Raw genomic sequence first — 25,149 nt, 5'->3', positions numbered from 1 at the left:
GCTCTAGTTAACTTGAGGCATAGTGACATAGGTGGGAATAAGGGAGAAATAGTCAGTACTGAGGGCTGATAACTCTTAATTGTCCTATGGGGGCCAGGATATGAAAATCTTTTATGGAAAATCCCTGTCAATTTGGGGAGATGACCAATCTGAACTCATCTATCTGAAATGGATGAAATATAATAACTCAGGAGTAACGAAGGCTTTATTTACTACAAAAGCACCATTCCTTCTTTTTGTCCTCCTTTGTCACCATCTTCCATGAATCTGCATTGTGTTTTTCCTGCATGCAGCCTATAGCAAGTCTTTGTGGAAAGCACAAAGAGGGATTGCTGCTTTCTGGAGTCTAAAAATGGAGAACATTGAAATGAACATTCTCCATTGTAATAGAAAAATACAAGGAATTTAAGACAAGAAAATGTGTCAATTGGGATATTTTACTGAGTACGATGTCTTGCCTTTTTCCCCTTAATAAACCAAAATATACCATAAAAAGTAACATATAACCACAAAAAGGGCAATTTAAAACAACACAAGGGTAAAATAGGTGATTTCATGTTTTCTGATTTAAATGAAAATTTTTCTTTCTCTATGTTTTGTCGTTTAGTGTCTTTGTATATATTACAGAGAAAGGAGAAGAATGGAGAAATATTTTAGTACAGGAAAATGAGAACATGCAAAATGAGTAAGGAAAGACTTACTTTGTTCATATGATGAATATATAATTTGCCTAAAACTCAAGAGAATTTCCAGCCCTAAGAGAACTCTCCTTTCCCCCCTCAGACTTGCCATTAAATTGAAGTTAAAATGAATGAAAGGGTGAATGGATACGAATGACAGCCAAGTAGAGACCATATTGAACTTTTGTTCCACTAGACAAAAAACGTTTCTTTTAAAAATGCATTTACTCAGCCAGGTGTGCTCTGTAATCCTAGAGACTCAGGAGGCTGAGGCAGGAGGATTCCAAGTTCAATGTCAGTCTCCCAGCAATTTAGTGAGGCCCTAAGCAATTTAGTGAAATCCTGTCTCAAAATAAAAAGGACTGAGAATATAGCTTAGTGATTAAAGCAACCCTGGGTTCAATCCCCAGTCCAAAATAAGTGAATTTATTCAATCTGTCCACACTCCAAATCTTGAATCCCATTTTTTAAAAAGTCAATCTTAATTTTCAAGTCAGCAATATATTCACATTAAGTGGAGATGTTCACCAAATAACTGAGAAATGAAAATATCTGTAAAATCTGGGTAATTTAAAATTTGTGATATTCTTCAGTAAATATAAATGTAGTAGTCCTAAGAGTAGCAGGAAAAAAGTGAAATCTCAAAATTTGCAGGGCGGTGTAGGGGAGAGTTTCATCATGCTTGTTTTTCTGCCATTTGAGAAACTCTTTGGTTATTACTTTGGTGTTTTAAAAATGTTTTTACTTATGAAAACCTAGAGAACGTCTAGGAAACTGAGGATGACTTAAGTATGGACCTTATGCAAATAGATTCCACCCCTTAAATCCATACTTCTTCAAAGATGAGGAATCTGTAAACATTGTCTTTGATCATACATAAAAAAACAGTTATAAAGAAGTTATTAACTCCTTTTTTTAGTCCCTTTTGGCTGTATGAATAAGGGTTTCATGGGTTTAATTAAAAGAGCAAGAAGTATGTTTTGACTTTGGAAACATTTGATAAAATGTCTCAATACTTTATTAGGAACAACATTAATTGGAAATGACTCCACATCATGTACTTAGTCACTGAAGATATAAACTGATGAATAACTATAAGTAAAGGATGATGATAAATGGTGGATGGAGAATGTTCTATATGGGTGGTGCCTTACAAATTACTGTCATGACTCATTTTACAACTCATGTTCTTCACATCCTTACTAATGGCTTGGAAAAGGAAATACAATGACAAGAATGAAAGCTGCATGTGATTTCTAGTTAGGAGGTGTTGCAAATCAAATCAGATCTTTGGACAGACATCCATAATGTGGAGAGATAGACCATCCTTTATAGCTACCTTAGTGTACTTTATTTATTTTTTAAAACTTTATTCTTTTCTGATTATAAAGTGCTGTTTTTTAAAACACTGGAGAAAAAAGAAAGTAAAAAAAAAAGCAGTGATAATTTAATCATCATGGGGCAACCACTGTTAACATTTTTTAATATTAACTTTCAGTCCTTTTGCCATACATTTTTAACTGGTTGAGATCATACCACATACACAATTTTTTTCCACACACATAATTTTGTATCTTTTCCACTTAGCATTATATGAAATTTCCCATGTCATTACAAACTTTTTGTAAACATCTTTTTAAAAGGTTGTGTGTAAGGCCCAGTTTTTGTTTTCTTTTTTGATGGTGTTGGGGATTGATCCCAGGGCCTTGTGCATGCTAAACATGTGCTATACCATTGAGGTATACCCCTAATATCTAAGGCTCTATTTTAAACATCTAGATACATAGAAGATCTGGGAGAACTGGAACTTGATGGTTGTATTGATTCTCTTCAAACATTATGTTTAAATCTCCCAGATTATAACTGAGAACACAATATTCTCTTGACAACATGAAAGTAAAAATAAGGTAGGAAAGCAGTTTGTGTTTGTGGCCTGCATAGTGGTAGGTGCTCCACAAAGGTGTGTTGAATGTAATTTACTCCATATAGGATCTGAACAAGATTTTGATTCTCTCTTCCTCACTAATCTTGAAAGAAGCCTTTGAGAGCAGCCTTTGGCAGGAGGCCTGGCCACTTCCAGGTAGAGGGTTGTGAATTCAGCTTTTCACATCTAAGGATCTGTCAGTAATTTTCACTAGCAGCTTTAGATATCTGTACTACAAGAATTTATGGTCTCATTTGGCCCCTGTTTCTTAACTGCCTTGGGAGGAGTATCTGTTTGGTCCAGTGGTTTAGGATTTCTTCGTTCATTATTGAATGGACGCCAAGCTTTGTAAAAGATGGCTTGGGGTAATTTTCTATAGTGGTATGTTTGCTCCTGAGTATCAAAATTCGCAATAAAAGGCTTTCTGTTCTCTGACAACAGGCTGTTTTTCCCAGACACACGCCTTGTTGTTTTTCCATCGTTAACAGTGGATAACAGTTTGGATGCAGCCAGAAGCAGTTGGCATGTGCCCACACTTGAGGGGCTCCTGGGATGGTCTTCTGGCTGTTCACTGTAGGGGACACCTTAACTGAAGCTTTATTGACCCGAAAGCTCTGTGGGTTGTCGGCTCTGACCCTCCTCAGTTCTCCTATCTTCTTTGTTCTATCTACTTTTCCTTCCAGGCAATGACTATAAGGTAACGGCTGTTGCTTTTCATCCCTTCTCATTTTTCAGATTTATCACTTTTCTCCAAGCACCACTCTGCTGTGTGAGTGTCTTGTAAAAGTTGCTTCATGTTCTCCAAACCCCAAGTAAAGGAATGGAGCTGTTAACCTGCTATTTATTTTTTATTTTTTTAAAATCTGTTACAGTCAAACAGTCATTCTTTGTAACTAGAATTCATAAAGAGGCATTACGATGATTGATTTTTTAATTTAGTAAAATTCAATAACAGTGAGTACCTTACATATCTTTTTCATTTAAGCCTCCTAGAAAATCTAGAATATATGAATTATTATTGCCATTTCAGAAGAGAAAACTGAGGTATAGAGAGATTAAGTAACTTGTCCGAGATCACATAGCTAGTGAGGCTTTTTAAGACCATTTCTATTCAATACTAATTCACTAGAGACACTGAAAAGAGGGACAGGTTTATTTGTTCCATTGTTGTATCCATAGCACCTCAAAAATGCATTGCACACAGTAGTTTCTCCGTAAGTATTCACATTTTCTGGTGGATGTTAAGTTTCTTTTGGACTAAAGTAAATCCTGAACATTTAGTACCTCTAATGTGTAAGGCACCTGGAAGGATTGTATAATGACCAGGACACAGTCCTCACCCTCCATACCTCCATTCCAGTTAGTGATTCACATATAGAAAGAGTCAGAAATCCAAAACAGAGGAAAGTGAGGACATATGAGGTGAGAGAGAATTCCAGCCATTGTTATCTACAATATTTTTTTTGAAGACATATAATATGGATTTGCCCCATTGTTGAAGATGTCTTTCTGACTAGTGACTAGAGTGCCCTGAGCTTAATTTTGTCTCTTTGTGGATCTCTATTCTTGAAGCATTTTGGATTATCTAAATATACCACTCTGCATCTAGAAGATGAATCAGGTGTATACCTGACTTCCAGATATATTTAACAAGCTCCTATTTTGAAGAAGTAGGTGAACTGAACTCATTCTTTATAATAAAAACAAAACAAAAATAATATCATCATGCCAGATACAGTGGCACATGCCTGTAATCCCAGCGGCTCGGGAGGCTGAGGCAGCAGAATTGTGAGTTCAAAGCCAGCCTCAGCAAAAATGAGGTACTAAGCAACGCAGTGAGTCCCTGTCTCTAAATAAAATACAAAATAGGGCTGGGGATGTGGCTCAGTGGCCAAGTGCCCCGGAATTCAATCCCCAGTAGCAAATAATAACAACAACAACAGCATCACTATTTCTCAGGTAACTTGATGTAATATTCTCTGCTCTTCTGTACATTAGGGAAACCCCAATGATTATAAAAAGGAGTAAGTGATGTTATTTAGGAGTCTATAGAGTAGATGATGAAAGTGAAGAATGAGTTTTATAATATTAAAGCTGGAGCCACTTAATGTTAGCCAGATTTAGAGATTGGTTTTATAGAATCAATACCTTATCTTTCATAGTGGTAGAAAGGAGTGTTGCAGATAAGACTGAAGTGAATGAATGCTATAGCAGGTATCCCTGAGCAGGAAGCTTCTGGACACAGATAGATTTGTTCTCTAACTTACCTCATTAGATGCTATCTATACCCCTGATTATTTTGTAGTTGAATATTAAGTATCAGGATATCAGAGCCTTATGAGCAATTTTTTTGCCATTCTAGTCAGCATCCATAGGAAGAAAGAGGCAGGGAAAGAAGAACATGTCCTAGCATGACATAAAATCTACAATTGAAACCATTTTTAAATGTACAGCTCAGTGCTGTTCAGTACATTCTCATTATTGTGTAACCATCACCACTAATCATCCCAGAACTTTTTTTTATCTTGAAAAGGTGAAGCTCTATACCCATTAAATACTCACTCCCTGCCTATGGTGACCATAGTTCTTCTGTTTTTATAAATTTGACTACTCTAGGGGCCTCATATGAATGCAACTATATAAACAGTTGTCCTTTATAGGGGATTGGTTCCAGGACCCCCTGTGGATACCAAAATCTATGATGCTCCAGTCTATTATGTAAAATGATGTAGAATTTGCATATAAACCACACACATGCTCCCTGTATTTCAAGTCATCTCTAGATTACTTGGAATACTAAATACAATGTAAATGCTATGTAAATAGTTGTATTATTTAGATAATAATGATAAGAACAAAGTCTATACATGTTTAGTATGGACACAGTGTTTTCCACAAATGTTTTAAATCTGAGATCGATTGAATACATGGATATGGAGGGAGGGCTGACTATATTTGTCTTTCTGTGACTGGCTTCCTTCACCTAGCATAATGTCCTCTGGGTTCTTCCATGTTTTAGCATGTGTCAGAATTTCCTTAAGGTTGAATAACATTCCATTATATACCTAAAGCCTTTTAAGTAGCAATCTTCCTTGAAAAAGCAGGAAAATTTGTTCCGAATATTACCTTTTTTCTAAATGAAACAACTTCATTTCCCTTTCCTACTCTGAAGGACAGAAAACTTTCTTTGGAAAATTCTTCTGGAGAAAGAAATTTTCCATTTTTTTCTTTGGGTAAAGACATTTTTGAAGACACACTTGACTAAACTAGTTACATTTGTCAGATTAGAAAGATGGTTTTTGAATGTATCAAAAGTTTCTCATGTCTTATTTTTTTTTAAAAAAATTTACTGTTCAAATGGTAGATTAATTGATGCTTTAATAAAAAGCTAAATCAAAACTATTGCAGACCTATTACTTTTCTACTGAAGGTTTCTGCACCACCATCAGAGCACTGAGAAACACGTTCTCTGTGATTTTTTTCCCATTAGGATAATTTTTCTACAATGCTTCCCTGAGCCACCAGATCCATCTCTTTGACTCCTTTAATCAGAGTCTTTGCTTGTGGTTGGCACTCTAACTACGTGGCATGCATATATGTAGACTCAAGAGCATAACAGAATTGGGAATTTTCCCATCATATTCAAACCAGTTCACAATCACTGCTTTATGCTTGTGGTAACTATGAACTATGGCCAGGTAGACAGTCTAAATATTTCTTTTTAAATTTTTTTTTAATATTTATTTTTTGGTTGTAACTGGACACGATATCTTTATTTTATTTAATTATTTTTATGTGGTGCTGAGGATCAAACCCAGGGCCTCCCACATGCTAGGCGAGCGCTGTACTGCTGAGCCACTATCCTAGGTGCCCGCGCCCCAGTCTAAATATTTCTCAAACCTCTTTTCTACAACCACAGGTTCACTTTCTTAGTTGGATTATTGTGTCAACCTCCCCATTATCTACTTAGCTTTCTTATGTCCTTTCCTTTCTTCATCCTTCTTAAAGTCACATATTTAATCATGCCATACCTCTACTTATTTTTCAGAATGACCTGGTTATCATCATCAGGTACCTTGAGGATAAAGCACAAAGTACTGTAACAGTGGCCCTTATTTACCTTGCAGGCCTCTGAGCCTAACTCTCACCCTGCTGTGATCTCTCGCCACTCCCATCCTGTGTCTGAGAGTCCTCACTTCCTGTACATATTTTTCCTCCTCCTCCTCCTCCTTTTTTTTAAAAGTCTGGGCTTCAATGAGTTGCCCTGGGTGGCCTTGAACCCCAGGGCTTAGTCTCCCAAGTGCTGGGACTGAAGGTGTGAGTAACCATGCCCAGCACCCGTACACATTCTTGCCTTGCTTCTCTGCTTTTCTTCAGCTTGAATACCCTTTCCAAAATTCTATTTGCCCTGCAGCAGAGCTTTGGTGATGGATTAGACACAGGAAGTACAATAAGATGGTAATCAAAGTTAAGTTCCAAGTCATGAGCCTAGGAGACAGAGAGGATGGGCCAGAGAATTTAGGAAGGGGACGGAGGATGTTCATCTTATTCTTTCATAGAGTATTCATTCTTGGGATATATTAGTGGTGTCACAGAAATAGAATTTCTATACTTGGAAAGATTTGGAATACACTAAGATAATCATGGATGTAGTTAAACAGTAACCACAGGACATCTCAGACCCTTTAATATGTTATGTTGCTTTGATTAGATAGAGTATTCAGTGCTTCCCAAATGGACCAAATGATGGGATTAGGTAGTAAGTTGGTGGGTGTGCCAATGGAACATCATGGGGGAACACACTTCAGAAATTGATTTCAGGATAATAGAGGTGTGTGTGTATGTGTGTGTGTGTGTGTGTGTGTGTGTGTGTGTCTGTACCTGAGTGATAATGATCCATCTAGTCTTTTGATCAAATAGATATGAAACTATAAAGAATGTGAGGGAGCAGGCTAGTATGAGTATTTGGAAGTCATAGGCAGAGAGGTGTCCACCAGACACCTCTACTTCTGAGATTGGATTCTTCTTTATGGCAGCCAACAGTTAATAGGAGGCAGGATGTGTGTGTTTGGAAACAAAAGGAAGTAAAGCAAGGGCAACGGTGCCTAGGAAGACATTCTGGACAGTGTGACTGAAACATCGGGGTTCCCAGAGGTACAGAGGCCTTCTGGTGCCAGGGAAGGAGTCTCCTGTCTTTGTACCTGTTGTGATAGGATGCTTATGCTAGGGCAGAGTGGGAGTAGATATTATCCCCAAGTTCCCCCATTTAACCCAGCAAGAAGAGTCTTATAGACCTCTTACTTTGTGGGTATAAGAGAATAATGAACACTCAGGTCCTGATCTCAAGGAGGGCACTATTTCTGAAGATAAAAGTAGTTAAACTGCTAAATGTGGTATACTTGACAGATGCTTCAAAAGCAATGATGAATCTGACAAGGTCTTTAACTGTGATTAAGCAAAGAGGTTTAATATAATTTTAATTCTAACTTTTGGGGACAACCACAGAAATGAGCATCATATGAATAACTCTAAGCCTTACACCCAGTTTCATAAACAGAAAATGTTTACTTTTTTCTTCAACCAAGTTTTAAAATATACCACGAAGCAGGGCCCTTTGAGAAATTAGAATTGACATAATAGTATGGGAGGTGTTTCAGAGGTAAACTCTGTCCCTTGAATGGAACTACAAATGTAGATTCCCTTTGATGGACCATGTCCATTATTTTTAGAATTTTGAGTTGTATCTTGTTCTGGCATGTCTTCTGTTGATGGCTTACAGTTTAAGCTGGACCCACCAAATACAGGTACATGGACAGTTGGTGAGTAAATGAAAGCCTTTCAGTGAGATTAAAGTGCATAAGGTGCTGCATTTTAAGGATACATCTTTGTGCTTTTGTGTTGACATGAGCTGCTTCACTGGACTTTGACTCTATTCCTACTGCTCCCTGTTGAGAGCCAAGAAGATTTCATTACACTTTCAGTCATAGGTGTTCATGAAGCAAGCATGTAAAAACAAATATAAATATTAAAAGTTTCCAGAGAGTTTTCTAGCAGTTTGGGGATCCTTCTGAGTTATGGTGGAAAGGAAACTGAAAATAGTCATGTATAGATATTATTTTGTCACCATGCCTGGTATCTTATATATCTCTATATGCTATAGATGAGCAGGATTTGGGATAACCATGCTGCATGCTTGGGAACCCCTCAACACACCACTATAGAGAACCAGCCTCACAAATAGTTGTTGCAATGTTTGTGGTGATGCTCATCATCCTCCTGCCTTCTTGTCTGCTTTCTTGTCTCGTGTTAAATGGGCACCTAATAAATTTGTACTGGACAGAAGGGGAAGGACTACTGTCAGATGCTAGTGTTGTAAAAGGACTGCCATCAAAGAGCTACCTTTAACTTGGATTTTTACCAGCTGTTTGAAAGGTCATCTCTTATGTTTGGTTTTGTGTGAGCTCTTGAGTGATGTCTACATGTAGCTTCTCAGAACATCATCCACGTCTAGAATAGGTGGCAGAAAGTCTGGCCTATGGCCAGGGTGGGGTGGGCAGGCAACTTCACAGCTCTCTCCTCCCTCTTACCCATTCAGCTGGCTGCCTTTTGATGCAGAATTTGTGTGTGGTATTTTGAGAGAACATTAGAGATGGATTTAAACCTTCTCCTTAGCATTGCTCTATATTTAGAAACTTCTTTTTACACCCAAAGGAGTTTGCACCTGAATTACAGTCCAGTTGGAGGAGTGATTTTATACTATTGATTTGAGTGTTATCCTGGTCTCACTTTCCGTTGTCACAAAGAAACACACATTCATCATTTGGGGAGCTGGATTCATCTGGACTCAAATCCAGTGATTGTCTTTCCTGGAAGCATCCGTTTCTTCATTTTGACTAGAAAAAAAAATCATTTGCTCTACTAACCAAACTCATGTGATAGTTATGTATTCTGATACTGTGTTACTGAATCTTGTGGAGCCAGGAGTATATATGAAACTACCACTGTACACAAAAACTCCAAAATGTTTAGTTAGTACTTTCGGTGAAAGAGCCAAAGGGGAGAGGGTCTAATATCATTAAATGTTCAAGGGAATGAATTTTCTGAATTGTTTATTTTTAAAACTTAGGTTTTTAAGTGGATATTGGAATGTAACAAGAGATACGAAAGTGATACCAACCTGGTGATCACTGTGTCTTAAAGTAGATCCGTAGTGATAGTCTATAGAGTCTTCAATGTGTATGTGTAGTTAGTAGCAATGATAAGGTATTATGCCAGTAAGAATACAGAAGATAGAAGGCATTGGGTGGAAAAGGAGAGGAAGAATAGTAGAAAAGATGTTTTATACTATATTGAGGTATGAAAATAGGCTCTTGAGTGTTGAATCCATGAAAGGGCATTTGATTCATATTAATAGAACCTCTGCTACAGCTAGGTCCATGCTTCTCAAGTTTGAGTGTGCATCAGAATCCCATGGAGGGTGTGTCCCCTCTGAGACTGCTGGCACCATCCCCAGAGTTTCTGATTGAGAAAGTCTGGGGCGTGGCCTGGGAATTTACTTTGCTAACAAGTTCTCAAGTACTGCTGGTCTCAGGCCACACTTCCCTAGGTCTAGGCTCTAGAGAAGACAGAAACACTAGGAAACTTTCTGTCTCTGGAACACCTACTAGACCAGCTGAGAGGGGAGGATCTGGCCTTACTCTAGACTTTTAATCATGGCCCACAAAGGATAAGGAAGGCTTAAGGTACTGAACACCTTTAGAAGATGAGTATAATATCAAGGTCACCATCACAGAGGCTAGTGTGCTGTATTTTCTGAAATAGAAAGACAACTACTGTAAGCATTGCTATTTTCATGTCTTTTAGTACTGAAGTAAGGGTATTTAACCAGTGGTCTTTCTTAATGTCTATAAACTTGGACATTCTGGTAAACCAGACATCAGACATGAGGGCAGTTTTTTGTTACCAAAGTTATAAGAATATAAAACCTGCCAAGGTTTCTCCAAAGCAAGACATCTGGTTTAAAGCCCAAACCATTGCTTGTCTCATTTTCAGGAAAGTAAACAGGACTGAGAATTGTGTTTATACTATTTACATGTTTGCCTTTCTTCCTTCCACTGTCAGTGATGACTGAAGTTTTAATTGTTTTTGTTTCCTTCTTCTTAATGTGTTAACAGTAGTGATGCTTTACTGAGTCCCCCAAAGGGAAAACAGATTGACAGTCAAGCTGCTGGAAGTGTGAACTGGAATATTAATGAAATGATACTTTGAGAGCTTCTAGTTTTACTACCAATACCTGATTTTTTCAAGATAATCCTAAGAACACTTCTTCATCAAATTTGACCTTATGGCAGAAGAACATCAAACTTTTTTCCTTCCCTGATGTTTCCTTGGAGTCATAAAATGTTATTAGTTTGAGTACTTAGTAGCAGTTGAGGGGTGGCATATTATTGGGGGTTTCATTTTTTTTATCCAATATAGAAAGCCTCGTGGCACTAAATAAAAATGTCACCGTGTAAAATGCAAAGGCTTTCTGTCACAAATGTTTTTAAAAATTCATGAAGGGCTGAAGATTTGATTTATCTTATCCTCTTTCTGTGATTTATTCATATTTAATGTTAGGTTCAACGTTTGAAGCATGAAGAACTTTTTCAAATTAAAATCTGTGGTGAATCAGTTTTATTTGAAGAAAAATTCCACCCTGCTGGTTTTTGAATTATGCAGCTCATTCTTCTTGTGTTCAAGATGTTTGGGCTTCCTAGTAGCTGGGATTCTCACTAGTGAAGCCCTTCCTTAGGGAGCGAAATTTACCCAGCTACTTGGTTGTGACAGCTGTTTCTCTGGTATCAATAGACACTTTCCTCAGATATTAATCATGGTTAGACAAGTGCAGTGGTAAAGGGAGAAAGAGTAGGGACAGCTCTTACCTCTGGAACCATCGGCTTGTTGGTTTGTGTATTGGTGTTTTTGTTGGGGCTGCTCAGTAGCCTGTGCTTTCAAGAACATCTTTAGGCAGAGGCAATATCCAATCTTTTCTATGGATGATTCATATATAATGAATGGTAATAGCATTAACTTCAAATGAAGGAAAGAAAGTGAAGTCAAGGCAGACTATACTTTTTTTCTTTTTAACTAGTTAATAGGCACATATGGTCCAAGGCAATGGACCTTTTTAAGGCCGTAGAGCATTAAAAGACTAGTGGAAAAGGAGCTGCTGGGCCTCCTTGTTTTTCATTTTGGGGACAGCTAGAGAACAAGAATGTACCCCTATGAAGCGGTTAGAATCTTAGATGATGAGAAGGAGTCACAACAAGGCCCAGTTGCCTGGGACACCTGGCTTCTGCCTGCCCATCCACCTGCCTATTCATCTTTCTGTCCTTCTAGCCCTCCATTCCTTTATTTCATCCCTTTTATTTCTTCCCTCTTTTTTCCATTCTTCCACTCACAGTTATTTTGGAATACTGCCACTGGGCCAGGTACTGTCCCTCCATAGATTTAGTTAATGTCTCATAAAATGAAGGAAACTGTACCTGGGGAATGATATTGGCCAAATATCGAGATATTGTGTGCATGTACAAATATGTAACAACAAATCTCATCATTGTGTACAACTATAATGTACTAATAAAAAATATGGGGAAAAATAATAAACTCTTAAAGACCATCAGGGAAGAAAGAAAATAAAAGGTACTGAGTGCTTTCAAAGATAAAGCTCTTTTTATGAGGCTTCCCCTTGTTTGTCATTGAAGATCAAAGCTATTAAAGAGTGGCAACCAGTACATAGAGCAGAGCATAAACTTAAGGGAGTGGTTTTTAGAACCAGTTTTGAGCATTTTGTCATTATGATCTTGATTTTGTTCCTTTGCTTGATGAAGAGAATTGTCTTGATGTGTTAAATTGTTTTTTCCCCCTCAGACTATTGGGAAGAAATTGCCTTCAGCTACAGTGACTCCAGACCCATCGAAAACAGAAATGGACAGCAGGACAAAGAGTGAGTTTCCTTATTTTAAAAAATCCTTATGTAATCTCCATAGCTTTTTCAAACATGTCAGAAAAAAAATCCACACAAATGTGTTTCATTAGATCCCCCATGAGTTAGATTCAGAACTTTGTTGTTTTGTTTTGTTTTTTGTTTTCTTTCTAAAACATGGTTTTTTTCCTGCCATATGTGTCTTACCCATGTGCAGAGCTAACATTTATCCACGTTTACAGAGTACTTTGCATACTTTAGGTGGCATAAATATTCTAGAAATGGCAGCTCAAGCACTTTAGGGATTCACAGACCTTCAGGTCAAAGAACCTTAACCCCTTTTAGCCTAACCACTTAGCCAGAACTACCCAACCTTATCCTCCCACCAGCCTCCTCAACACATTTCTTCTTAAATAATTCTAGATACTTCTGGAATGTCTGCAGGCAAGAGGCTCAAGTCTTTTTGGAAAGATTAAGTGAGTGGATAGAGGGTATTAGCTGTGTTTTGGAACAGTGCTAGCCAATAGCCATATTTATAATTTAAATTTTTCTAGTGGCCACATTAAAAAGAAAAGAAACAGCTGAACTGAATTTAATATGTTTTATTTAATTCAATATATCTAAATAGTATCATTTCAACATTAATTTATATAAAATTATTAAATGAAGTACCCTCATTGTTCATGTGATGTCTTTATAATACCTTGTGTGTTTTATAGGTGTTGCATATCTCAGTTTGGAGTAACCACATTTCAAGTGCTCAATAGCCACATGTGCCTATTGGTGACCATGTTGGAAAGGGTAGTTTTATAGTAATTCTGTGACCTAAGATGGGTTTCCTGGGCCTGGAAATGAGCACAGTTGCAATGTTCAGCTCCCTTAAGCATGTAAAAGAATCCTGGTTCTAACCCACCACATCTTATTCGTTCCTATAAGTATCTATTAACTATCTCCATGTACCCAGCTCTCTAGAAGCATCATGGCAGGGGAATGGGTTACTAATGAGGAATAGATTTACAGAGGCAGGGTGGAGTGTTTTGTCTTAGAGTCCTAAGACAGTTCCATTGTTATTAGCTAGTGGTGTGATTTTCTTTGGAGAAATAATTTGATTTCTCAGGCCTTCCTCTTTATTGTCTACATTGTCTATGAAATCAGGGGTTTACTTGAGAAGACCTCTCAGATTTTTTCCCCCACATCTTAATCCTCTGACCCAATTTTAAAAGCTTTAGGACTCACCATGAAAGTTTTCGTATTCAAAGTGTTGAACAGCCAGATGGGAGAGACAAAAGGAAGATGTGAACAATTTGAGAATATGGGAAGATATCCTAGGCATAGATGTTAATATGACTGTAACTGAGTAGTAGTAGGTAAGAAAGGATGATTATCACTGTCAGCAAAGCCTTGAGGGATGTTTACTGATGGACATTATTTATGGACTTCAGGGCATGAATTTTGTAGTTTAATCTCACCCTGCACACACTACCTCTGGCTTTCATTGCCAAGAGCAAATTCTACAGTAATTATTCTTCCATGATTTCCATTTAGTGGCTCCCTAGTCTACTAAAAATCCCCCTTCATTTGGATCATTTCCCTGCTTCTTCATTTTGAGGCCACATTTCTATTCAGGTGGAAGGTGCAGAGTACTGACCAGTTATTAGAAACAACTCTGAGCTTGCCACCTGAGCACTCTTCTTCCTTCTTCCTTCTGCTCTGAAGACAAACTTCTGATGAAACTTGCCCTGCAGCACAGAGGAGGGCAGCTTCTTCCTACACAGCTGTCTTAGCATGCTCAACTACGAGCTCACATCAGAATTCTGAGTTATAATGATTCAAAAAATGTTCATGTGAGTATTTTCTGAGTGAAGGTGAAACTCAGCTGATCAGGATTTAAACAACTAGCATTATCCCCATCCCCCTCCCACAAACAAAAAGCTTTTATGGCATTGAAATTCATGGGAAGCTCTTGCTTGGGAACAGATTGCTATAATTTTCATAACAAGAGGAAAAACTGTCTAAATATTCATAATGAAGTGCCCTGAGGTGCCTCCAGCTCATCACATCTGGACTTTCTCTCTCTTTTTTTTTTATTACAATTGATGTAGATTTGTAGTCCCCCGGGATAAGAATTTGTAGCCCCCCCAAAAGGGCAGTTCAACATCTTTCTGAACTAATGGTTTAGTCTTATAGATTCCGAAGACCAGTTTATCAGGTGGGTTTGAAAAATAAAAGTCCTTGACAGAATTTGTACAAAGGCAGATCTGGCTTCTGAATAAATGATGGCTGGTGGGACAGAGGCCAGGTTTTCCCTGCCCAACCTCACTCACTTTATAACTGCACATTTGTACCACCTGTATGATCACCCTGTTCATCGATTTGCTTCTTAAGAGTTGTCCACCATGATGATGACACATGTGCCTTGCTCCTATTGTTAGATCATTGGTCCCTCTAGATCAAAGATGTATGTCCCTTACCATGGATATCCCTTACCATATACCCTAGAAAAGTGCCAGGGCTCAGTGGGCATATAATAAATGGTGGTTGAGCAAATGGAAAGTTATGAATGACTTAGGACTTACTGGGCTTTGAATTGAACACAGGGTCTTTTAAAAGCTAATAGCCATGGGCCCCTTTCCTAACCATGTAGTCACCAGTAGGAAAAGGATACACATGTTTATTAAGACCCATCTTCTGAGTAGTTAGCAGAGATTATCAGTGTTCCTTGGGACTGACAGACCCTTTACTCTTTCTTGCCACTGCTTTCACCCAATTAGCCTCAGACTACCAGGAACTAACCTGTAGTCTGATGTAGTCAAAGTGAAGTTGATTGGCTCATTGCAGTGAAGGAGACTGCACAACAGAGGGCCAGTGTCTATCACATTAAACAAAAGAGAAAAAAGCCAGTGTGGTGGTGTATGCCTATAATCCCAGTGACTCAGGAGGCTGAAGCAGAACAATTGCAAGTTCCAGTTTAGCTTTGACAACTTAGTGAGATCCTATCTTAAAAAAAAAAAAACTTGTTTAAAGTACTGGGAGTACACCTTGGAGGTAGAGTACCCTGAGTACAAAGAAAAAAAAAAATTTTAGTGAATTTAGTGAAATGTAAATGAAGCTGTGTTTTTATAGGTACAAACAAAACAGGGCTCTGTGGCAACATAGTCAGCATCCCTCTAGACTGGGAGGTGGACCCAGGTCCTATTTCTTCAGCAGTTATGGAGTGAAGCTTGAGGTGCAATGCTGTATCCAGAAACCCTTATACTAAGGCTCTGCACTTATGGTGGTAGACAGGTTGCTTCTTTGGGTCAAAGTCACTTAGTTCCTTAAAGCAAAATTGGAATGTTTCATTCTTACTGAAACAGTTTTTAAAAGCAGGTTTCTGATAGTCTGTGGTTTTAGGGGAAAAATTTTCTTGGGGGAATAAGAAAACAATAGTTGCTCAAAAATGAGGGTTGTTACACTTTATACCTGTAGCACATGCTTGGGAGAGACTGTTGCCTGTTCTGCAGCAGCATTGGTCTCTTGCCTGATGAATGGTGGACACATTATTACTCTCTTGGTCTGAGCTGATTGTTGCTTTCTCACTACATGTTGAAACAGGAGAAAAAAAGGGCCAACTCTCTACTGTTGGGAAGCCTTGGACCCTTTTTTCCATGCTGGATCTTTCTGCCCACTTATCTACCCCAAAGCTCACTCATTCTTGGGCTTGGGGTCACATTCAGTATGAAACATGTTTCCTACACACCTGATGTGTACAAAAGCCCTAGAGTTCGAGGTCCCAGGAATCCCTCCTCTTCTTAGGAAATACCTTTCATCAAGTGTCCCCAACAGACCTTTCTATCTGGATGAGAGTGAGGGCCATCCTGTGAGAGTACCTGTCCTACCCATATTGCTTAAGATCTACATTTCAAATACAGTTCTCTTGGAGAAGATTTTGTGTTTTCTTGGTGGATAGCCTTTCTTCCAGAATCTCCAAGCTTCTCATCTGAGCAGAAGAAACTGCCCTTGAGAGGAGTGGTGATTTGGCCTCTGTTCTATAGTAGAGAACAGGATGGCTTTGTTTCTCAGATTTTCATTTCTTCTTAAAAAAAAAAAAAAAAAGCCTTCTCCTTTTACAAGTAAGAGAGTAAAATGTGTTATAATTAATACCTGGAAAGTAATAGGAAAGCCAATTTTCCAGCAGTGTTTGAGACCAAAGGTGGTTGCTGTGACTTGGGGTTTACAGTCAACTTCATAAAGAAAGGTGCTGAGTTAGAGTTGACACACACACAGTGAAGTCTACATTGGGTTTTATTTCCTCAAGTTTAAATGTAGACCAGGCCACTATTGACATTTGGACTGGACCATTCTCTGTTGTGGAAACTGTCTTGCATACATTACAGAACTTTTAGCAGCATCCCTAGCCTGTATCCAGTAGATGCAAGTAGTATCCCTAGCCCTAGTTGTAACAACCAAAAATGTCTCAACGTATCACCAAAGTCCCTTGGGAGCATGTCTCAGTCCATTCTGTACTATTATAACAGAATGCCATAGACTGAGCAATTTATAACTGATAGAAATCTCTTTGGTTCATGGTTCTGGAAGTTGGGATATCCAAGATCCAGGAGCTACATCTCAACATGTCATCTGCCCAATATTTGCTTACCCACCACTGTATCAGCCAGAAAACTAACATTACCTGGTGTCAAAAAATGTACACACTGGGCCCTGATCTGGTGCTAACAGAAACTATCAGCCTTGAAATCATTATGAACAAACAGTTCCTGCTGTGTTCTGATGTAGTGGAAGACATCACATGGGCAGGAGAGAACAAGATATTGAACTCACAGCCTCAAGCCCTTTTATGGTCAGCATTATCCATTCTTGAGGGTGGAGTCTTCACGACTAACCCTTCAGGCCCCACCTCCCAACACAATGGCATTGGGGAGTCAAGTTCTAACACATGAGCTTTGGGGGACACATTCAAACTGTAGTAGAGCCAGTTTTGAACTGCTAGTGTATTCTGCCCTAAGCTCCATTAGGGCACTGCGGCATCATTACCATCTGATTCACAGTGGATACTCAGATATCTATTGAGTAGATGGCAAGCCTAGTATATATTTCATTCCCCTCCCACTAGCCCAGATTCTTAGAATATGACCCATATTTGGAGTTCTTATCTAGATTGAGCATGTAGCACACCTGATCCCAGAACCACCACCACACTCCCAGTCCTTGCTGTTGCTTGGCTCCTTGCTACCATTGAATCTTGGCTAATATCCATTGCTAGACCAGTGAGTTTCACTGTGCATTCCCAGAGCCAGCAAATCCCCAGACCCCACCCCAGCCCTACCCAATCAGAAACCCTGGGGGTGGGGCCCAGCTATCTGTTTTGGCTAGTCCTCCACCTAGTGTCAATGCCCACTCAAGCATGAGAACCACAGACCTAAACCAAGTTTGTTGTTTGTTTGTTTTAAGATTCTCTGATAATGAGAATCACAGAGAGTTACTAGAATGATTCCTGGTCCTACCTTAGACTTGAAGATTCAGAGCCCCAGGAAAGAGGTCTGGGAAGCTATAGAATGTCTAGGTGCCCCACGTAATTCTTATCAGGAATGACTGAGAAGCACACCTCAGTCTTACTCTTCTAGGATGTTTCCTAGACCATTGTACAAAGCCCACTTCCATGTTAGTCCTCTCAAGTGGGATCCTCTTTTATTTTGAAAGTTATTTCCCCACTTCTAACACTTGAATGCTTTTAGCTAGATGCATGTCTCGTGTCCTCTCCTCAATGTTGTCCTGTGGAGAACTGTGTGTATGCATGCCTCATGTCCTCTACTTGATTATAAGCTCCCTGACAACCATATGCTAGTCTTATTTACTTTATTCCATCTTCTCTAGGACATGATAGAATTCCATGCCCTTACATGCAATGCCTAAATACAAAAAGCTCTGGAAATTCAAAGATTTTAGTGCTCATTGGGTGAAAAAAAAATTTGCCTGGACTGACTGACATGCATCTTTTATTGGTCGCTTGGGGTGACTAGTCATCCATTTGCTGCAGAACTTTAATAGTTCCAGTAGAGAGAGAGAGAGAGAGAGAGAGAGAGAGTGTGTGTGTGTGTAGGGGGGTGTTATATATTATATGGTATGTTCAATATATTTACTTTCTAAAACCTGAAAAATTCTGTCCCCAGGGATTTTGTATAAGGGATTACAAAGTAATAATGTCTCAGGTAACAGTTGAATGGGAGAAATTCTGATTATGATGTTGGTGAAATTAAATATCACTGAACTTGATACTCTTGTTCTTGTGACCCAAAGAAAAAGAAAACACTATTTCCAGGTGTATCCTGATGCTTTCCACCATTGCTGATGGCTCTGGAAGGCTTCCTACTAGACTCTAAATGTGGCACATGGAACATTGATCTTTGTATCCCAAAGCTGACTGAGCTCAGAGAGTTCTTCTGGATTTAATGTTATGTCCTTTGTGTGTATGTTCAACTTGTTAATTATTTATTCTGCTTATAGTTTAAGCTGAGGGATTTTTTTCTTGTTGAACTTTTTATTGACTAGATCATAAAATCACTTAAAAGGAGTTATGTGATATGGCCATGTGAGTTCAAGTCCTTCAACCATCTTTATAATATCATGTAAATTTCTAAGTCTAGAGATTTGAAATAATGATTTGGGAGGGTGTGAATCATGACAGAATTTCTTGGTAATTTTTAATTGAGCAAATTTCTTAAAATTTGAAAGCTGATAATCAGTACAGGGGCTCTTGATCTGAGACTTAGGTAATGTCATCAGGATCCTTGTACCTTTTTATATTATATACACTTTCTCCATTCATTGTATGGTTTGTTGTGTTTTGTTCCTGAAAAGAGATAGTCATTGCTTTTTATAATATTCTAAAGGACTCTAAGACAAAAAAAACTATAGAACTAATTCAGGATTTCAGTCTTATGTTAATTCATTAGTATTTTAAAATCTTCCTAAGGAAAAAAAAGAGACAATCGGCTCAATCACTGGATGAATTGTGCCTTTTTTCTTTATGTGTGCCTATGTATTCATTCCTGTTTGATCCAAGGCTAATTAAATCCATCAAATTGATGAATAGATGGAAAATTCCTGCCTCCAAAAATTAATTTCATTACCTTCTCCATTTCTGGCCCCTATTCATAATCTTTATTATAATCTTTCCACATCCAAAATTGATTTGGGATTGTATTCTTAAGATATACCAAATGCTTCCTCTTTTGTGAACTCTGTCCTGCATGTAATCTTGCCTTTCTCTGAAACACAACAATATAACATCATAATTAGTTTATGTATATGTTCATCTCTTTTTGTCACTCCCCTCCCCTTACTTTTCTCTAGGCATTAAATTGTCAATTCCATGCAAGGACAGGAGGGAGTGGCAGGGCTTACTCATATATCACAGGCTCAAGAGCTCACAGTATCTTCTTGGTGGTGGTTCAGTAAATATTTGAATTGAAATAGGAAACATATATTATGAAACTACAATCACAATATTGGAGTTAATAAATTTTCATGTTTACATTTATTTTTGATAAATTGTATGAGGAACTTAGTTATTGCCCAATGTGCTTGTTGGAGCCCCCAGAGCATCATTGACATGCTTTGGGGGACCTGAGTGGGAGATGGTATAGTCCTACTCTCTTTTTTCCCATATTTTTATTGCTATATTATAGTTGTACATAATGGTGGGATTTGTTGTTACATTTTCATTCATGTACACAAGATAACAATATGATTTGACCAATATTATTCCCCAGAACTTCTCCTTTCCTTCCCTTCTTCCCTCCCTCTGGTCCCTTTCCTCTATTCTGTTGCTCTCCCTTGGGTTTTCATGAGATTCCCCCCACCACCTTTCTTTTCCTTTTTCCTCTCTAGCTTTCAAATATAAGAGAAAACATACAACCCTTGACTTTCTGAGTTTAACTTATTTCACTTAACATAATGTTCTCAAGTTCCATCTGTTTTCTTGCATGTAACATAATTTCATTCTTCTTTATGGTTCAGCTATAAAGAACTAATCAGAGCAGCTCTGTTATTAGTTGTTTAATATTTGAGGTCTGGAGGAAGATTTAATGTGCTAAAAGTGTTCTGCTAAAATTGACCAAACCCTCCTCTTGTCCCTCTGTGGCTGATCCCTGATTTTATACCTGAGGACAATGTATGCTTGCCATGGGTCATGTGCTACAGAAGGTCCATGGGGATGGAACCCAGTCCTGAGTGTCCTAATTCCTGGCCCAGAATCCTCTTCTTCTACTTTCTGCCCCTCAAATGTTCTACTACATTATAGGTATCATTTGAGAATCAAGAAATGAAAGTTCTGTGGGGTTCTAGGGATGCAAAGAAGGGCAAGACATGCAGCAGCAACCTGCTTCATGGAGAGTGGTAGTAGGTAGTAGACAGTAGCCACTAGCACTACTCTCTTCCTTTTATCTAAAGATGAAGTTTTCTAGATAATTCTCTGTCTAATGCCTCTCACACAAAGCAACATAGCTGTGTGGTAGAAGTGTTCCAAACTACAATATGGTGATGGTCACACAACTGCATAAATATTTCAAAACACACCAAACTGTGTAGTTAAAATGGATGCATTTTATGGCATTTAAATTGTCCTTCATTAAAACTGTTTTTCAGTAAAGCAGGAGACACCTACCGTTCTTAGCTTATAGGGAAACTGTAAGCATAAAGCAAAATGGCCCTGTGAAACATTTTAAAAGCATGTTAACACTTTCTTGGCAGTATTTTCCCACTGTTACTACCAGTCAATTCCACAGCCATTTATCGATCCTCGTAGGCACCAAAACATAGGAAAAAGAATAACAGAGATAACATAGGAAGAGCCTTATATATAATATAATGCCAAGTATTTTGAAAGTGTGAACTGGAAATTTCTCTCCTCTTCTATGGAGTTTCTTCATGTCAGGGTGCCTTCTGCTTTGAATAGTGAATACCTACCCAACCCCAAAGTTGTGGTAAACAATCAGTTTATTTATTTTTGTTAGTTGTAGTTGGACACAATATCTTTATTTTATTTATTTATTTTTATGTGTGCTGAGGATTGAACCCAGCACCTCACATGTGCTAGGCATGTGCTAGGCGAGCACTCTACTGCTGAGCCACAACCCAGCAACAATCAGTTTATTAAGTCCTCTAACAAGAGATCCAGAGACAGGTCCCCTGAAGCTGGTGCATTTGAAAGACATCTCAGCAGTGTCAGAGCTCAGTGTCAAATTCTCTGTGATTTTCTTGGCTTTCTTCTCACAATTGAAGCATGATTGCAACAGAGCAAACATTGCCCTGCCTTCCAACAAAGATAAAAGAATGTTTAAAGCAAAAAAGGCAGGGGCAGCTATTTCCAAGTCTTTTTTTCTCTCTTTTAAACAGGAAACAAAATCTAATCGCCCCACCCCAAGCAGAGTATCTCTTACATTTCATTGGCTGTAAGTAGATCACATGTCTAACCCTAGATCAATCACCAAGAAAGGCGAGTGAGGTTAAAATTACTTGCCTGGACAGATTTTACTCTTCCCTAGAGCTGTGGAAGGCTTCTCCATTCCAGAATATAATGCCTAAACGAATTAGGCTTCTGTGAACCAGGAAGTTGGCTGCTAATGGCTGCTGGGAAGTCAACCAACAGCAGTCTATCATACTTTAAACTTTTTTGACTGAAAGGAATAAAGTATGACCTGTCCCTTCTTTCTTTGTTCTCCATGGGCATCTGATAATTCTTTGTGAAATGTCCCCATGATTTCCATCCAAAGAATTACTGTTAAAGCAAGGACCCTGCAGGGCAGTTCTTTAGTAATACTGTATGTGTTTGTGTTGTTTTAAGTTTTGAGGTCAGGTAGTCATATTTCACAAGCATAGTCAATAGGAAAAGAACATTTGACCAATTTAGATAAAGGAAGCTTTTGCTACTCCTAATCAAAAAGAGATGGAACATTTGTAACTATGTGGGTTTAGGAAAATGGTCTTGATGGGATTTAGAATTAGTGTCCCTCAATACAGGTTAATGAGCAAAAGCCATCGTAAGTCCAGGGTTTTCAACATGAGGATAGGGGATATGACTGATATCTTTAAGCCACTGCACAGAAAACAAAGACATCTGCAAAGAACTAAGTGATCCCTTCTCCTTCTCCCTTCCCTTTTCCTGTCTCTTCCCCTCGCCCTCTGTCTCTCCTTTCCCTTCCTTTTTCCTCTCCCTCTTTGTCATATCTCAACCATAGACCACAGTGTGTCTGTATTATGGATTTTAAATTGTGTTTATTTTATGTATCATTATCTTTGATTGATGAGATGTTCACCAAAATAAAGAACTGCATTTCAGTGACATAAAGTATAAAAGGGACAGTATAATTGATACTTATGTATATAGCTTTAGGTTATTATCTGTCTTCAGGAACTGGCCCAAGCCTTGGGAAATATCTAAGGATATTCAAAGCCATTAGACTTATTGACTCTGGTTGAGAATAATAAATGCCTGTTTTAGTAGATACTAGTTCTTGAATTTTTCTTTCTACCTTTTGTCCTAAGTCATAAAAACTGAGTTTTCTAAGTCTTCACTTCTCAAATCCCCTACACGTGTTTTCATTGTCTTATCCAGTGCTTTCAGGTGTGATATGATGTCAGACAAATTTCCAAAAGCATATAATTCAGGACATGCTTGAATTGATTTTGAGCGGCCTTAGTATTTTTCCCTCTTTGAGGATTATGTATTTCCTGGCTAATCAACAGCCCCATCAGTGAATAAGCAGGTTCCCACATAGAGACCATGGGATGTATTGGAACAGGTTCATCCCTTCCCACATGCATATGCATAAAGAATATTCTGTCAGCATTCATTGGCTGTTGTGGTTGACACACATACACATACAAATATATCAACATTTATCTCTTAAGACATACCATAATGATGTGATTTTTCATTGTTCTATGTACCATGTTGGCTTCATATAATATATAAATATCCTTTTTCTGATTTTGTAATGTGTGAAAGAAGGCAATAGGACAACATGTAAGCCTTTTGCTCTCTGTAGATGTGTGCTTATGCATGCACCTAAAGAGTTTATAAAATGGTACACATCTGTTTTCCTGAGACCAAGAATGACTTTTTGCTTTCTTCCTGCAAAGCAGCCAGTGGCAGTTCACAATTTATGAGGGGAAGAATGCAGAGAATAAATATGTATAAGCCTACAATGAACACTCTTCGGGAATTTTCTTAGAGTGGCGCTAGCTTTATGCAGTTGTAATAGCCTACCTATTAAGTGTGCCTTTCTCTGATGTTAATGTGACAGAGAGCGCCTTCTCCTGGGGCAGCTCATTAAATAAAACACCTTAAAGGTTGTGTTTTCTTTTCTTCTTACAGGTAAAGATTACTGCAAAGTAATATTTCCATATGAGGCACAGAATGACGATGAATTGACAATCAAAGAAGGAGATATAGTAACTCTCATCAATAAGGTAAATGAAGGTTCTCTCTTGCCTTCTAAACTGTGGAGTGTTTTGGTGTGTCCATGGAATAATACAATTTTTGCTTTAGCCTTTGAAGCTCCTAGTTTTCATGATCCTTAACTTGGGAGGAAGAATTTGTATTTTTTCTTTTGATCAGGTTAAGTCTAGGTGAATGAATGAACTTGAGAATAGAATAGGTTTCTGTTTGCCTTAGGACCAGTTGTAGATTTGCACGGCCCTGTAGAAAAAGTCTGTCCCAGAAGGGATAGCTCAGGAAGCAGCCTGCTTGGCTATAGGTTTTGCCCTCTACAGCAGCTGGGCTGCAAAGCTCTGTGTCATGAAGGACCCAAGAGGGGCTTTAAAAAGACTGGTCATGCCTCACAGGCAGAAAACACTTAAAGAATGTTTGCTCTACAGATCAAAGACAGGTAAAGTGCCTGAGAGAATTTTGCTTGTCTTGTTTGGACTAAGGAGGTTGGATGATTTTATTATCATTACAGCCAGAGCCCTGTAAACACCAGGAGAGCTATAAAATCCGAGTGAAGCCATGCGGTTTGCCGGGTCTTGACCACATACCATTTCTGCATTCATGTAGCACTCCTCACCACGTCGCTAGTTGAGTCATATTATTCAAGTGATTCCTAGAACTCTTTGGTCTTTTCTCTGATGTACAGAGTTTTTATGATGGTCAGTGGGATTTGCCTTTATGATTAAGGTCAGCTACTTCTAGGAAATAGCTTTGGAGATTGTGTTTGAAGAGCCTAGTCCAAAAATGCGAGGGAATCGAGGATCCCAGAGGTTAAGTAGCTTGCCAAAGGCCAGATGTATTTTAGGGGAAGAGCTGGTCCTTTCAAGGACTCAATATCAAAGTGGAGCTTTGCAGACACCTATCTGGAATAGCAAAATTATTCCATTTTGCAGATTACCTAAAAACTCGTCCATCTTTTTACCTGTGAAATATTCTCCCTTTAAGTTATTTCATTATAGTTCTGTGGGTGTTGAATGTGGCAGGAGGAAATGAGAGGAGGGGAAGATGCTTGCCTTGCTGTTAGTTCCTTTCTGCAAGTGAAGCAGGAACGGTTCTTCCTTTTTTTTTTTTACCACCACCCCCCCCC

General features: G+C 38.5%; 1 protein-coding gene across 15 annotated transcripts in view; it reads left to right on the top strand.

Moving 5' to 3' along the window:
• Positions 1-25,149, top strand: part of Sh3kbp1 (SH3 domain containing kinase binding protein 1) — a 279,242-nt gene that overhangs the window by 156,663 nt on the left and 97,430 nt on the right. For all 15 annotated transcript variants that reach the window (XM_048796358.1, XM_048796352.1, XM_048796353.1 and 12 more), the window contains 2 exons: positions 12,517-12,592; positions 23,949-24,043. In XM_048796358.1, coding sequence (XP_048652315.1) covers positions 12,517-12,592; positions 23,949-24,043 — 171 coding nt within the window. The remainder of the gene's footprint in view (positions 1-12,516; positions 12,593-23,948; positions 24,044-25,149) is intronic.

Source organism: Marmota marmota, unplaced genomic scaffold, assembly GCF_001458135.2.
Source record: "Marmota marmota marmota unplaced genomic scaffold, marMar, whole genome shotgun sequence".
In the NCBI taxonomy this organism is placed as follows: Eukaryota; Metazoa; Chordata; class Mammalia; order Rodentia; family Sciuridae; genus Marmota; species Marmota marmota.
Note: the sequence above shows the minus strand (reverse complement) of the source record. Positions and strands in the feature narration are given on the sequence as shown.